Source organism: Capra hircus, unplaced genomic scaffold, assembly GCF_001704415.2.
Source record: "Capra hircus breed San Clemente unplaced genomic scaffold, ASM170441v1, whole genome shotgun sequence".
Lineage (NCBI taxonomy): Eukaryota > Metazoa > Chordata > Mammalia > Artiodactyla > Bovidae > Capra > Capra hircus.
This window is the reverse complement of record NW_017189951.1, coordinates 163,143-179,964: the sequence shown is the minus strand read 5'-3', so window position 1 is coordinate 179,964 and position 16,822 is coordinate 163,143. Positions and strand designations below refer to the sequence as shown.

The following is a 16,822-nucleotide window of genomic DNA, read 5'->3' as shown; positions in this document are numbered from 1 at the left end:
TATCCTGCTGCCTGGGACGGATGAGGAAGACAAACTCCCAACATCTCCCAGTCTGAACTCATCCCCCGCCAAAGAGGCCTCTCCCACCAGCTCCTCCACCCCAAAAAGTCCTGACAGGCCAATGCTGGGTGCTGGGACCCAGGACTCCTAGAAATGGTGCCCAAGCACAGAAATGGCAGGGCCCTCCTCCAGCGCTCGCCCAGAGCCTGAGGACAAATCCCTTTCTTGCCTGTAACCCCACCCGATTCCACAAAGGGTGGGAAAGCCTGCAATTTGTACAAGTATGAATGTGTAAGCGCCTGTGGTCAGGGAGATGAGGTGCTGGGCCCATCCCCCATTACTTGGCAGTTCCTCCTGGCTCCTGCCCACCTGCTCATGGACCTGGGAGGCCAGCCCTCCTCTGGACTAGTGACTGAGCTCAACACCCTTCTCCATTGGCACTTTTTACTCTTTGAAAACACCCCCACTTGCCTTTCACAGAGCAGGAGTGGCTCCTGGTCCTCAGCAAGTGTTTATCCAGTAGACTAGAGAAAATAATCCCCAAGGGAGGGGCGTCGGTGCAGGCAGCTGATACCGCACCTTATCCTAGCTGGAGGCAAAGCCAGGTTCAGCCACATCGCTCCCCATCCTGGGGCAGGAGACAGATGGACCCTGGTGGACAGGTACTTCAAAATAAAGATAATGCAGGAGCAATCCAGCCTGGATTAAAAAAGAGACCACATATTTCTCATTCTTGAGGCCAAGGAGACCTCCCAAACTACACACGTGCACAATGGTTCCTCGGGGATCAGAGCAGGGAGGGGGCACCAGATCATAGTATGTTCTGTCAACGTCCAGACCCTTGTGCTAGATCCATCATCGTTGAAAGATGAACGCACACACAGCGGAGGGCCCCTGAGTCAGATCAAATATGGATTCAGACAAAGCGAAACGACTGCCAGAGGAAACCCCAGAAGAACTGCCCCCATATGAGTAATTCAAACTGCCCCCAAAATGCATGGCTCCTTCCTGGGCCTGTGTCTATCCCACATGTACTGTTTTCCTCCCAATAAACGCTTTACTTGTTTCCCTACTTTCCACCTCTTTGCTGAATTCCTTCTCCAAAGCAGAGAAAGAGCCAGGGCCCTGCCTCTAGCAACTAATCCCTGGGGTCTTAGATAGGACTTAGCTCTTTCATCAATATGGCCCAGGGTCAATCCATACTCTGGGGAACTGATATCCTATTTCAAGCCACTGCTGGCCACAGCCACCCCAGAACTCCCTGAGATCACTCCATTGTTACTGATCAGGGTTCGTGGTCTTCCTTAATGAACAGAAATTGCCAAGAGGCCAGACAAGAAATTCAGGCAAGGCTTTATCGCAACAGCAGGGTGTTTAGCAAAAACAAGGAACAGATCCCCTTTGCTTGCTCCCCACAGGAGGCAAGCTGTTCCTTTCATGGGTTGAGGGTAGGGGTATGTCCAGAGCTTGGGCAGGAGGGGTGGCTTACGTGGTCTGCCCACCCTGTTTATTGGTTGACTGCAGCGGGGAATTAACAGTATCCTGCTTTTGCTTCTGAAACCTTGGTTTTGCTCCCTGTTTTGCTCCTGGCTCTTCAGGGGCAGTTGGGTTTTTTTATCTTATCGTATCTTATTGTCCATAATTGCCCCAACTGTGCATATATGCAGTTACTTTTAGTCCCTTATAATTCTCTGCATTTTGTTGCTGAAGAAGATGTTGTCCAGGTGCAAGCACTGCGGCAATGGGTCCCAGGTCCAGGAGACTCTACACCCTTATTCCTAAGGTAAAGGGATGAAGGTATCCTCTGAAACTTCTTCCTGATAAACAGGGGCCACAGACCCTCGCCTACCTGAGAGGTATATAAGTCCATCAGTGACTGTTCCAAGGGCCTGTAGGACCTGGGCCACTTTCCACTGCTTTGGTTTAAATTCCCTGAACCATCATGAGCCTTACTTGAAATTGCTGGAGCCTAGAAGACATAAACTTAACCAAAAGCTCAAACAAACAAGGGCGAAAAGGAGAACAAAGGGCCTAGAAAGGGAGGGAATCAGTTACCATTGGGAGAGCTTCCTTAACTGTTGACTAGACAGGGGAGGCAATATCATCCTTGCCAAAATTACAATGCTATTCTGCTTGGGTTTATATTTTTGTCAATCTCAGGGTTAAAGGTTGACATGTCTCCATTTTAGAATGGAAGGTCTGGAACTATTGGTCCAGGTCTCCTTCTTGAACCAGAAAGTCTTAGTCACAGATTTACCACAGTAGGGAAGACAACAGAGCATTCGAAAAAGTCCAGCATAAAACAGTGTGCCTGGAGGGAGAAGGCTCATGAGAGAATAAAAACGTCCCTCCATAAAGTTTTTTTTAACTTTTTAAATTAACTTTTTGACTTTTTAAATTGGAGGGTAATTGCTTTGCCAATGCGGTGCTAGGTCTCTACTGTACAACAGTGTGTATCAGCTGTAAGTATACATACATCACTTCCCTCTCAAGTCTCTCTCCTACTCCACCCCCCAGAAAGTTTTCCAAGAGAACAAAGCAGAGTTTTCAATTTCCCTTCCCATACCAAATACAAGGATTGTTTGGTTAACTGTATTTGCTTTGGGTTTTGAACTGCTTCTATGAGACATAAAATCTCAGCCCCATATTTTACAGGGGAATTCTTTGCATTTAAAAAATGTAATTTTTTCCCCAGATAGCTGCATAAACATGTAAAACAACAAAACCTGTGTATGTATTGATAATGTTTCCTTCCCCTAAAGTTAAGGTTCAGTTAGGGCTATCAGTTCAGCCCTCTGGGCCAAAGTGTTGGATAGCAAAGGTTTGCTTCACAACACTAGGGGCATTCACAATACATACTCTGCTCTCCTGGCTCCATCTTTAATGAAACTGATGCCATCAACAAACCATTCTTCCTCAGACTTCTCTGTGGCCTGCTCTGTTAGAGCAGGCTACAGCCATAAAGCTGGTCAAGGGTTTTGAGGGAGGAATATGTTAGTTTGGGGCTTTCAGCAACCCAGTATAGCTGGGTTGAAGGTGTGGCCAGTTTTTGAAGGTTACCTCTGGGGAGTCATGGCTGGTATTTAATAAGGCAGCCTCCAGTTAGCCATTGGTGGCCTTTTAATCATCAGGGCTCCTTTTATTGACAAGGAGCCTGGACTTGCAGTGTCTGTCCAAAGGTAAGCGTGTTAGCTTCTCCCACAATAAAGCAGTGGCAGCTACTGCCCAGAGGGAGCCAGGCCAACCTCAGGCCCATGGAATCTAGTTGTTTGGAAAAACAGCCTATAGACTAAGGAACTGCTCCCAGCTTCTGTATAAGGACCCCAAAAGCTTCCCCTTACTTTTCAGCCATGTACAAGATGAATGTCCTTTTTAAATGGGCGGTGCGCTCACCCCTTCTTACAAGAACACAAGGATCACAACTAACTGCTGAATAACCACTGATAAAACAACACCAGAACATACCAAAAAAGATACCCTACCTCCAAAGATAAAGCAAAAGCCACAGTGAAACGGCAGGAGAGGCATAATCACAGTAAAATCAAATCTCATACCCACCAGGAGGGCAACCCACAATCTGGAAAACAATTGTACCTCAGAAGTTCTCCCCACTGGAATGAAAGTTTTGAACACCACATCAGGCTTCCCAGCCGGTTGCGGGGGTGGGTGCAGTGTCTGTCAACAGGAAGAGGAATCCCTAGAGAATCTGGCTTTGACATTCAGTGGGATTTGATTGCAGGACTTCCACAGGACTGGAGAAAACAGAAACTTCACTCTTGGAGGACACACATACAGTCTCAGGCACATCAGGATCTAAGGGGAAAAGGTAGTGACCACATAAGAGAATGGGCCAGTCCTACCTGCGAGTATTGGAGAGTCTCTTGCAGAGACAAGGGTAGCTGTGGCTCACTGTGGGGACAGATACACTGGCAGCAGCAGTTCTGGAAAGTACTAATTGGCATGAACCCTCCAGGAGGCCACCATTTGCCCACAAAACAGCCTGAGGCTCCAGTACTGCACTGCCTCAGGCCAAACCAATAGGAAGGGAACACAGCCCCACCCATCAGCAGACAGAGATTAAAGTTTTATGGAGCACAGCCCTGCCAACCAATACAGAGATTAAAGTTTTATGGAGCACAGCCCTGCCAACCAATGTGATAAGACATAGCCCTACCATCAGTCCACCCCACCTGGGAGCTTGCACAAACCTCTTTCGTAGCCTCATCCATCAGAGATCAGACAGCAGATGGAAGAACCTCAGTTTTGCAGTCTGCAGGAGGGAAACCACAATCACAGAAAGTAAGACAAAATGAAATGGCAGAGGAATACGTCCCAGATGAAGGAAAAAGATAAAACCCCAGAAAAACAACTAAATGAAGTAGAGTTAAGCAATCTTCCAGAAAAAGAATTCAGAATAATGATAGTGAAAAAGACTCAAGATCTCAGAAAAAGGACAGAGATAAGAATTGAGAACGTGTAAGAAATGTTTAACAAAGACCTAGAAGAATTAAAGAACAAACAAAGATGAACAATACAATAACTGAAATGAAAAATACACTAGAGGGAATTAATAGCAAAATAACTGAGGCAGAAGAACAGATAAGTAACCTGGAAGACAGCGTGGTAGAAATCACAGCCACAGAACAGAATAAAGGAAAAAGAATGGAAAGAAACAGAGACAGTCTAAGAGACCTCTCGGGCAACATTAAACACACCAACATTTGCATTATAGGAATCCCAGAAAGAGAAGAGAGAGAGAGAGAAGAGACCTGGGAAATTATTTGAAGAAATAATGGCTGAAAACTTCCCTAACATGGGAAAGGAAACAGTCAGCCAAGTCCAGGAAGTGCAGAAAGTCACAGGCAGGATAAACCCAAGGAGGAACATGCTGAGACATGTAGCAACCAAAACAGAAAAAAAAAAAAAAAATTATAGAAAAGAAAAAATATTAAAAGCAATAAGGGAAAAATTAACAAATAACATACAAGGGAACTCCCATAAGGTTATCATCAGGTTTTCCAGCAGAAATTTTGTAGGCCAGAAAGGACTGGCATGATATATTTAAAATGATGAAAGTGAAGAACCTACAACTAAGAATACTCCACCCAGCAAGGCCCTCATTCAGATTTGACAGGGAAATTCTATTTTTACAGCCAAACAAAGGCTAAGAGAATTCAGCACCACCAGACCAGCTTTGCAATAAATGCTAAAGAAACTTCTCAAGGTGGGAAAGAAACCAGCAACTTAAAATAACCTTGTACATATACAGACTGCTATATCAAACCATCATGGCAACAGCTAACCCCAAAACTACAAGAGATACACATACAAAAAAGAAAAAAACAAACAAAACATTAAAGATGGTCATCAAACCACAAAAGAACGAAAGAGGAAAGGACTAAAAAAGACCTATAAAAAAACACAAAATAATTAAGAAAATGGCAATAGGAACATACGTATCAATAATTACCTTAAATGTAAATGGATTAAATGCATGAGACAAAAGACACAGACTGGCTGAACAGATACAAAAACAACACCCATATATATGCTGTCTACAAGAGACCAATTTCAGACCTAGGGACACATACTGATTAAAAGTGACGAGATGGAAGAAGGTATTCCATGCAAATGGAAATCAAAACAAAGGTGGAATAACAATATTCATTTCAGATAAAATAGACTTTAAAATAAGACTGTTACAGAAGACAAGTATGCTACATAATGATCAAGAGATCAATCCAAGAAGATAAAACAATTTTAAGTACCTATGAACCCAACACAAGAGTACCTCAATATATAAGGCAAATACTAACCACCATTAAGGGAGAAATTGACAGAAACACAATAATAGTGGGAGACTTTAGCGCACCACTTTCATCAATGGACATATCATCCAGACAGAAAAATCAATAAGGAAACATAGGCCTTCCTTAAATCAGATCAGATGGACTTGATATTTATAAAGCATTCCATCCAAAAGCAGCAGAAGACACATTCTTCTTGCGTATACATTGAACATTCTCCAGGACTGACCACATGTTGGGCCACAAAGTGAGCCTCAATAAATTTAAGAAAACTGAAATATCAATTCTCTTTTTTTGACCACAACACTATGAGATTAGAAATAGAAGTAGATTACAAGACAAAAACTGTAAAAAACACAAACAGTGGAGTTTAGTGGAGGCTAAACAATATGCTACTGAACAACTAATAGGTCCCTGAAGAAATCATAGAGGAAATAAAAAAATGCCTAGAGACAAGCAAAAATGGAAGCACAATGACCCAAAATCTATGGGATGAATCTCCACATGTCACATGACATCACCAAAAACAAACTAAAAAAAAAACAGAAAACCAATCAAGCAAACAAAACCTATGGGATATAGCAAGAGCAGTTGAAAGAGGGAAGGTTATAGCAATGCAATCTTCAGAAAACAAGAAAAATCTCAAATAGATGACCTAAACTTATACCTAAAGCAACTAGAGAAATAACAAATAAAACCTAAAGTTAGTAGAAGGAAGAAATCATGGATTGGAGCAGAAATAAAATGAAATAGAGATGAAGTAAACAACAGAAAAGATCAATGAAATAACAGCTAGTTCTTTGAAAAAATAAAATTTATAAACCTTTAGCCAGATTCATCAAGAAAAAAGGGAGAGAGCTTCAAACAATAAAATTTTGAAAAAAGAGAAGTTACAACTGACTCTACAGGAATACAAAGGGTTATAAGAGACTAGGACAAGTAACTGTATGCCAATAAAATGGACAACCTGGAAGAAATTGACACAATTCTTAGAAAGGTATAGTCTCCCAAGACAGAACCAGGAAGAAACTGAAAATATGAACAGACCAATCACAAGCATTGAAATTGAAACCATGATGAAAAACTCTCAACAAACCAGGGCCCGACGGCTGTGAAGGCAAAGTCTATTAAACATTTAGAGAGTTATCACCTATCCTTCTACAACTGTTCCAAAAAATCGCAGAGGAAAGTAAACTCCTGAACTTGACTATGAGGCCACCATTACCCTTATGCTGTCCGAACCCACCATGGCCCGTGAGATGTAGAGGGGCGGGTGGAAGCCGGCGCGGCTGTTTCGCCCCGGTGCTCAGCGGAGATGGCCAGGGCGCGGCGCCGGCAGCCCAGGGTGTGGTGGGGACGACCGCTGGTTCCCGGGGACCGCCGGCTGTCCGAGCCCCGCAGCCAGCCGGTGCTCGCCCGTGTGCAGGGTCAGGGAAGCGAGGCCGCAGTGGTGCGGGTGAGGAAGGAAGAGCGAGCGAGGGGAACACACAAGGAAGGGAAAGTGCGGCTGGCTGTGAGGCGCCCTCAGCTTCAGGTGCCACGCGGGTCTGGTCCGAAGATCAAGGCTGGTCAATTCTTTTCGGAAGGAAGAAGAATAATATTTATTCCTTGGTGTGGAGGGCGCTTGCACTCGGGGTCCAAAATTGAGGTGCATGGGAGTATACAGAATTCAAGCCGCCTCCCAGAACTGTATTGGTAGAGTTAAGGAAAAAGACAGCCAACCAAAGGTCATCTGAAATTGTGACTGGCTGCTAATCCCAGGACGAAATTATAGATCACTACTCAAGCATAAGGCCCCCACAGAGATGTTTCATTTAAAGGCTCGGGCTGAGTATGTTGTGGAATGGGCTGCAAAGGACCCAAATGGCTTCCTTACAACAGTTATTTTGGCTCTGACTCCACTGTTTCTAGCAAGTGCTGTGCCGCCTTGGAAATTGGCCAGGATGATTGAGGCCAGGGAAAAGGAGCAAAAGAAGAAGCAAAAACGTCAAGAAAATATTGCAAAAGCTAAACGACTGAAAAAGGATTGAAGGAATGTACAGGCTGTGTGTCCAGAGGAAAATTGTTCGGAAAATTATCCATCTTTGAAAGGACCCATTAAGGTTTCTTTTTGGATCTTATGATGGTATTACTAAATGAAGTAATATGAGTGCTTCTGAGTATATGGAGGAATCACATTAGTTTTCACCTGTACTGTAGCAACTTTTTGGCTTCTGTATAGAAGTCTGTTGACAGTTACTGTAATTGACATTTATTATGCTACAAGTTCTTATAACTGACTTTCATTTGCCTTTTTGCAGCTTTTGTATAAATACTAAAATGAAAACATCCTGTGGAGAAAAGTTGCTTTAGATTATGAACTCTATTCAAATAATGACTTCAAATGGGGTCCTGTTCTGGACAAAGGAGATTAAGAATGTAAAAATCAGAATTGTTCTGAGCAGAAAAGCGTGGTTTGGCTTAAAAGATATATGGTGTGTTACATCTCATCATTATTACTTATTTCTTGGAATAAAATCATTTCTGGTTTCCTCAAAGCAAAATATTATTCAATGAGTGCTTCTATTTTCTGTATTATTCTCATTTTTGCTTTTGAGATACTGGTAATTACCAGATACTCTGCATTTTAAAAAATCTAATTTTATAAAGAATTATCTTGTTATCTTGACTATGTAGAATACCACCTACTGGATATAATAATTTTTGTACTTATGAACATTGCCATATTCTTAGAGATTACTTGAGTAGAGTAATACTATGATTTAAAGCTTAAGAGGAAAAATGCCAAGGCTTGTGGTACCTTGGAACCAGTTTATTCTCACTTGTGCTAAGCAGAATTGTGAAGTAGTTAAAATGTCTTATCAGATAATTTGCTGATTATACAGATACCACTTTTGTTTTTTATTCCATTATTTAATTCATGTGGTAGTGATGTCCTTTACTTTTTGATCAGACAGGTTCACAGTGAAAATTAAAATTTCAAATTTCTTTTAAGGAACTTTTAAAGAGTTACAGTTATGTCATATGTCATAAATGGTAAAGTCTTAACATTTGGAAAAATTGTGTTTACACTGTATTAATTGGGTGAAAAAGGTGTAAATTATGTCAAAATGAGAATGTTATAATTAGAAATAAGGAGGTAAAGGAGATTTCCCTTTGGTTAAATAGTATAATTGAAACTTTTTACTCTTTAACATGGCTTTTTTAAATGCATGGTTGATAATTTTATTTGTTGTCAATAACTAATGGCTTATTCATGTTTTCCTCACCTCTAATTAAGAATTTTAAATTGCAAAAAATTGTCCAATAATTTTAATTTTAAAATGAAACTAAATATTGAAATAGTTCGATATTTTTAAAAAACAAACCTAGACCAAGATATCACCAAAAAAACAGGAAAATTACAGGCCAATATCACTGATGAACATAGACGCAAAAATCCTCAACAAAACACTAGCAATAGGAGTCCAAAAATTCATTAAATAGGATCATACACCATGACCATGGGGGATTTATCCTAGGGATGCAGGGATTTCTCAGTATCTGCAGATCAAGCAGTGTGATATACCACATCAACAAACTGAAGAATTAAAACCCGTAATAATCTCAACTGAGGCAGAAAAAGCTTTGACAAAATTCAACACCTATTTATAAGGAAAACTCTCCAGAAAGAGGGCATAGAGGGAAAATATCTCAATATAATAAAAGCCACATATGACAAACCTACAGCTAACATCATCCTCAACAGTGAAAAGCTGAGAGCATTTCCTCTAAGATTAGGAACAAGACAAAGATTTCCACTCTCACCACTTTCATTCAACATAGTTTTGGAAGCCCTAGCTATGGCAATCAGAAAAGAAAAAGAAATAAAGTGAATCCAAATTGGAAAGGAAGTTAAACTGTCGCTATTTGCAGATGACATGATACTTATACATAGAAAATCCTAACGATACTACAGAAAACTACTAGAACTCATCAATGAATTTGGCAAAGTTATAGATTACAAAATTAATACACAGAAATCTATTGTTTTTCTATATACTAGCAATGAAAGATTAGAAAGAGAAATTAAAGAAACAATCCCATTTACCAACACATCACAAAGAATATAATACCTAGGAATAAACCTACTGAAGGAGACAGAAGACCTGTACTTCGAAAACTATAAGACACTAGTGAAGCAAACTGAGATGACACAAATAAATGGGGAGATGCACCGTGTTCTTGGACTGGAAGAGTCAACATTGTCCAAATGACCGCACTCCCAAGGCAACCTATGGATTCAATGCAATTCCTTTCAAATTACCAACAGCATTTTTCACAGAACTAGAATTTTTAAAAAAAATTCTTAAAATTGGTATGGAGACATAAAAGACCCCGAAGAACCAAAGCAACCTCGAAAGAAAAACAGAGCTGGAGGAGTCAGGCTCCCTGACTTCAGACCACACTACAAAGCTATAGTCATCAAAATAGTATGATACTGGCACCAAAAGAGAAATATAGATCAATGGAACAAGATAGGAAGCCCAGAAATAAACCCACACACCTATGGTCAATCGATCTGTGACACTGGGACAAGACTGTACAATTATGGAAAGACAGTTTCTTCAATAACTGGTACTCGGAAACTGGACAGCTACATGTAAAAAATTAAATTACAATATTCGAAGTTCAAAATGAGACTAAAGACCTAAATGTGAGACCAGACACTATAAAACTCTTAGAGGAAAACATAGGCAGAACACTCTTTGACATAAATTGCAGCAATATCTTTTTTGATCTGCCTCCCAGAGTAATGGAAATAAAAAAATAACAATAAACACATGGGACATAATTAAACTCAAAAGCTTTTTCACACCAAAGGAAACCATCAGTTCAGTTCAGTTCAGTCGCTCAGTCATGTCCGACTCTGCGACCCCATGAATCGCAGCACGCCAGGCCTCACCGTCCATCACCAACTCCCAGAGTTCACTCAGACTCATGTGCATCGAGTCAGTGATGCAAGGAAACCATAAACAAAATGAAAAAGACAACCCACAGAATGAGAGAAAACATTTGCAAGTGATGTGGCTGACAAAGAATTAGTCTCCAAAATTTACAAACAGCTCATGCAGCTCAATATCATCAAAACAAAAACTCAATCAAAAAAATAGGCAGAAGATCTAATAGTCATTTCTCCAGAGAAGACATACAGATGGCCAGGAAGCACATGAAAAGATGTTCAACATCACTAATTATTATAGAAATGCAGAAAAAAACTACATTGAGATATCACCTCATACTAGTGAATATGGTTATTGTCAAAAAAATCCACAAATAAATGCTGGAGAGGGTGTGGAGGGAAGGGAATTCTCCTACACCACTGATGGGAATGTAAATTGGTACAGCCACTATGGAGAAAACTATGGAGGTTCCTTAAAAAACTAAACATAGAGCTACCATATCATCCTGCAATCCCATTCTTGGGCATACATCCAGCAACAAAAACCCAGCACAGCCAAAAATAAAAATAAATAAATATTTAAAAAGAATGAAATAATGCTATTTGCAGCAACATGGACTGACCTAAAGTCTACCATACTGAGTGAAGTAAGTTAGAAAAGTGAAGTATCATATGATATTGCTTATATGTGGAATCTAAAAAAAAAATTTATACAAATGAACTTATTTACAAACAGACTCATAGAGAAGAAACTAGGGTGGGGGAAGAGGGGGAGAAGGGATAGCTAAGGAGTTTAGGAATGACATGTACACACTGCTACATTTTAAATGGTTCACCAACAAGGACCTACTGTATAACACATAGAACTCTGCTCGATATTATCAGTTTAGTTCAGTCACTCAGTCGTGTCCGACTCTTTGCGACCCCATGAATTGCAGCATGCCAGGCCTCCCTGTCCATCACCAACTCCCAGAGTTCACTCAGACTCATGTCCATCGAGTCCAGTGATACCATCCAGCCATCTCATCCTCTGTCGTCCCCTTCTCCTCCTGCCCCCAATCCCTCCCAGCATCAGAGTCTTTGCCAATGAGTCAACTCTTCACATGAGGTGGCCAAAGTACTGGAGCTGCAGCTTTAGCATCATTCCTTCCAAAGAAATCCCAGGGCTGATCTCCTTCAGAATGGACTAGTTGGATCTCCTTGCAGTCCAAGGGACTCTCAAGAGTCTTCTCCAGCACCACAGTTCAAAAGCATCAATTCTTCAGTGCTCAGCCTTCTTCACAGTCCAACTCTCACATCCATACATGACCACTGGAAAAACCATAGCCTTGACTAGACGGACCTTAGTCAGCAAAGTAATGTCTCTGCTTTTGAATATGCTATCTAGGTTGGTCATAACTTTTCTTCCAAAGAGTAAGCGTCTTTTAATTTCATGGCTGCAGTCACCATCTGAAGTGATTTTGGAGCCCCCAAAAATAAAGTCTGATACTGTTTCCACTGTTTGCCCATCTATTTCCCATGAAGTGATGGGACCAGATGCCATGATATTAGTTTTCTGAATGTTGAGCTTTAGGCCAACTTTTTCACTCTCCACTTTCACTTTCATCAAGAGGCTTTTTAGTTCCTCTTCACTTTCTGCCATAAGGGTGGTGTCATCTGCATATCTGAGGTTATTGATATTTCTCCTGGCAATCTTGATTCCAGCTTGTATTTCTTCCAGTACAGCAGTTTCTCATGATGTACTCTGCACAGAAGTTAAATAAGCAGGGTGACAATATACAGCCTTGACGTACTCCTTTTCCTATTTGGAACCAATCTGTTGTTCCATGTCCAGTTCTAACTGTTGCTTCCTGACCTGCATACAGATTTCTCAAGAGGCAGGTCAGGTGGTCTGGTATTCCCATCTCTCAGAATTTTCCACAGTTTATTGTGATCCACACAGTCAAAGACTTTGGCATAGTCAACAAAGCAGAAATAGATGTTTTTCTGGAACTCTCTTGCTTTTTCGATGATCCAGGGGATGTTGACAATTTGATCTCTGGTTCCTCTGCCTTTTCTAAAACCAGCTTGAACATTAGGGAGTTCATGTATTGCTGAAGCCTGGCTTGGAGAATTTGGGGCATTACTTTACTAGCATGTGAGATGAGTGCAATCATGCGGCAGTTTGAGCATTCTTTGGGATTACTCTTTTTTTGGGATTGGAATGAAGGCTGACCTTTTCCAGTCCTGTGGCCGCTGCTGAGTCTTCCAAATTTGCTGGCATATTGAGTGCAGCACTTTCCCAGCATCATCTTTCAGGATTTGAAATAGCTCAACTGGAATTCCATCACCTCCACTAGCTTTGTTCGTAGTGATGCTTTCTAAGGCTCACTTTACTTCACATTCCAGGATGTCTGGCTCTAGATGAGTGATCACACCATCGTGATTATCTGGGTCGTGAAGATCTTTTTTGTACAGTTCTTCTGTGTATTCTTGCCACCTTTTCTTAATATCTTCTGCTTCTGTTAGGTCCATACCATTTCTGTCCTTTATCAAGCCCATCTTTGCATGAAATGTTCCCTTGGTATCTCTAATTTTCTTGAAGAGATCTCTAGTCTTTCCCATTCTGTTCTTTTCCTCTATTTCTTTGCATTGATTGCTGAAGAAGGCTTTCTTATCTCTTCTTGCTATTCTCTGGAACTCTGCATTCAGATGCTGATATCTTTCCTTTTCTCCTTTGTTTTTCACCTCTCTTCTTTTCACAGCTATTTGTAAGCCCTCCCCAGACAGCCATTTTGCTTTTTTGCATTTCTTTTCCATGGGGATGGTCTTGATCCCTGTCTCCTGCTCAATATTATACAACAACCTAAATGGGAAAGAATTTGAAAAGAAACAAATATGTGTATAATTGAATTACGTTGCTATACACCTGAAACTAACACATCATTATTAATTACCTATACTCCAATATCAGAGAAGGCAATGGCAACCCACTCCAGTACTCTTGCCTGAAAATCCCATGGATGGAGGAGTCTGGTAGGCTGCAGTCCATGGGGTCGCTAGGATTCGGACAAGACTGAGCGACTTCACTTTCACTTTTCACTTTTATGCACTGGAGAAGGAAATGGCAACCCACTCCAGTGTTCTTGCCCGGAGAATCCCGGGGACAGGGGAGCCTGGTGGGCTGCCATCTATGGGGTCACACAGAGTCGGACACGACTGAAGTGACTTAGCAAGAACACTGGAGTGGGTTGCCATTTCCTTCTCCAGCATACTCCAATATAAAATAAAAAGTTAAGCAAACAAATAAAGGGAGGCCCAGAATAAGAGCTCAGGTGAGGGCCTGTTTGATATTACTAAAAGCCTCTTCTTGTTCCACAGTCCAAAGTAATGGTTCTGTATCTGGGCATTTAGTGGCTTCATATAGATTGGAATTTAAATTCCACGAAATTCTACCATGCCTAAGAAGGTACAAATATGTTTATCTTTGGGATGTTTAGGCCTAACATAGCTTGTTTTCTATCTGGAAATAACTGTCTACTTCCAGGGTTTATAACATATCCCAAATATTTAAACTGTTGCTTTGAGATTTGTGCCTTTATGTGGGAGACCCTTTAGTCCCAGGCCTCAGGGAAATCAAAGACTTCAAGGGCATTCTGATCTGAGGTCTCCATTGTGGGGCTACATATTAACATATCATCCACACACTGTGGAATCATCCTTCTTTTAGGTGTATTTCCTTCTGTTCCTTTCCTAGGGCCTGGGAGAACAAGCGTGGGCTGTCCTGAAACCCCTGAAGCTATACTGTCCGGGTATATTCTTGCATTTGGCCTGAGTAAGGGTTAGTCCACTCAAAGGCAAAGAGACCGTGATGAACAGCGAACTGGGGTGAAAAAAGAAGGCGTTCTGGAGGTGGACCACAGTAAACCATTAGGCGTCTCTAGGAAGCTTGACTAATATAAGGGTTGCCCAAGAGGCGATGTACAGGGGCCACTGCATCACTTACCGCTCTAAGGTCTCGTTCCATTTGATAGTCCCCGTTTGACTTAACAACTGGCAGAATAGGGTATTGCTGGGAGACCGACAGGGCACTAAGAGGCCATGTTTAAGAATTTATCTATGAAGGCTGCAAATCCTTTTTGCTTCCAACTTTATGGGATACTGTCTCTTGTCAGAATAAGTGACTTCTGCCTTAAAGCTAGTTTTTACAGGTGGGCATTTATAGCCTTTCCAGGGATTCCTTTGTCTCAAACTGTGGGGTTTACTGTGTGTAGAATACGGCTGGGAAAAAGCCCTTGTTCCTCTAGCTGATTTAGAGTCAAGAAAAGGGGCTGCCTGGTGCCTCCGAGTCCTAACATGGCTCTGAAGGAGCCCACATGGTCTCTCCCCAGCAGTGGGGCAGGACTGCTGCTATGTGGCCGCTCAGTCGTGTCCAACTCTTTGTGACCTCGTGGACTGTAGCCCACTAGGCTCCTCTCTCCATGGGATTCTCCCACGCAAGAATATGGGAGTGGACTGCCATTTCCTTCTCCAAGGGGTTAGGACACTCAGGCACAACTAAAAAGGCATGTGAAGCCACTGTCCAAATTGGCGAGTGAAAAGGCCCAGTGAAGTAATGGGTGCAAGGCTTTCCACTGACATCACTCAATGTATAGCTTTTAGAGGAGAGGCCCAGTATGAGAGATTAGGACAGACTGAGTAGCTTCTGTATCAGGTAAAAAAAAAATGGATTTTCTCACCTGCTACATCAAAAACCACCCAAGGCTCCTCAGTGGAGATAGATATCTTATGTGGGAGGAAGGTACCAGGCTTCCTTGGTCACCTAGCATGGCCACCTCAGGAATGGGCATCCTCTTCCCCTTTGAACCAGGAAAGGTTCCACTTCCAATGACCTTGGAAGCGTGTTTGAAGACTGGGCATGGACCAGTCTGGGCATGGACCAGGGGACTCCTTTCTGGTATGTACAGGCCCAGTGGCCAGCTGACTTGCATTTGAAGCCCTTGCTGGGTTTTGTTTTTGGTTTTACGGTTTAATAACTTTACTGGACAATGAGCAGTTAGTTCTCATCCACATTAACTGTAGATTTTGAAAGTGGTGACAGGTACATAGGTAACCAACATATAGAGCTTCTTTGGTGAATCTTCACTATATTTTCAGGACAATCACACACAGATACGATATGGGACACTTCTTATTCTTTGGCCCAGGCAACTTTGTTGAACCTGGTGTCAGTGCGTACATCTGGGGTTCCCATCTCCTTCATGGAAACTTTCTGGATTTTCTCTGAGTGCCTATGGGGCACGCTTTCAGAAACCCACTCCATGGCTATGCTTGTGAATGTTAATAGTGTATTCTCTGGTCACTACCTTATTGATAGCAGACCAGCCCTTCTTCTTGCTGCCCCTCTTTGCTGGTGCCATCCTGCCAAGCCAGGGTTGGAAAGGAAATCCCTTGCTGGTTTACCTTCAAATGACTGCTTAAACTTCCTTGGCTCCCTTGGGTAGCCCTGAGGTTGCAAGGCGTGACTGACGGCAACAGCCATCAGCTAAGTGTGAACCCTGGTCTGCCTATTTTCACATTGCTTCTTTCTTCCTCCTCAACTTGATCTCGATTATTAAATACCACAAAGGCTACCTACCTCTAGGGGTTTTGCGGGCATAATATCAGGGTTGGACTGGCTGAGAAAATGTTGTAGAAGCAGAGGTTGACACTCAGGAGTAGGAGGATCAATGTTACTAAATTTTCTAAAAGGTTCATAAGCTGTCCCTGAAAGAGAGCTGAATTTTCTTTTTCTTCTTGGTTCACTCCTTTAAACTTTTTATAATCAACTGGCCTTTTTTATACACTTTCTCATCCCTTCTAATACACATTGGATCATGTGGTTCCTTGGCTTTTGCTCCCTCCAAGGAATTATGTTCTCAAATGGGCCTCCTAGCTTAGAAGAGGATCCTCCCATGTTGAGTAGACTGCAACTGGTAAAGAGCATTCCTAGAAGTGAATTTCAGCATCGCACAGACATTTACTAGGAGGGTTTTGCCAGAAGTGGGTCGGAGTGTCCTCCAAATTCCCTTCTTGCTGCTAAGTCGCTTCAGTC

At 41.9% G+C, this 16,822-nt stretch overlaps 1 protein-coding gene and 1 pseudogene across 1 annotated transcript; one reads left to right on the top strand and one right to left on the bottom strand.

Annotated features, from left to right (window-relative positions):
• The first annotated feature begins 7,591 nt into the window (after nucleotides 1–7,591).
• On the top strand, nucleotides 7,592–7,888 carry LOC108634748 (small integral membrane protein 15-like). Its single transcript, XM_018044948.1, has one exon. It carries the CDS (start codon nucleotides 7,613–7,615, stop codon nucleotides 7,835–7,837), a length of 225 nt encoding a protein of 74 aa, XP_017900437.1. The 5' UTR covers nucleotides 7,592–7,612; the 3' UTR covers nucleotides 7,838–7,888.
• A 7,882-nt stretch (nucleotides 7,889–15,770) lies between these two features.
• LOC102173281 lies at nucleotides 15,771–16,613 on the bottom strand (annotated as a pseudogene).
• Between the last annotated feature and the right edge of the window lie 209 nt (nucleotides 16,614–16,822).

What these genes read in the sequence shown, in the direction of transcription:
- LOC108634748 (XM_018044948.1), top strand. Translation starts at nt 7,613, where the DNA reads ATGTTTCATTTAAAGGCTCGGGCTGAGTATGTTGTGGAATGGGCTGCA.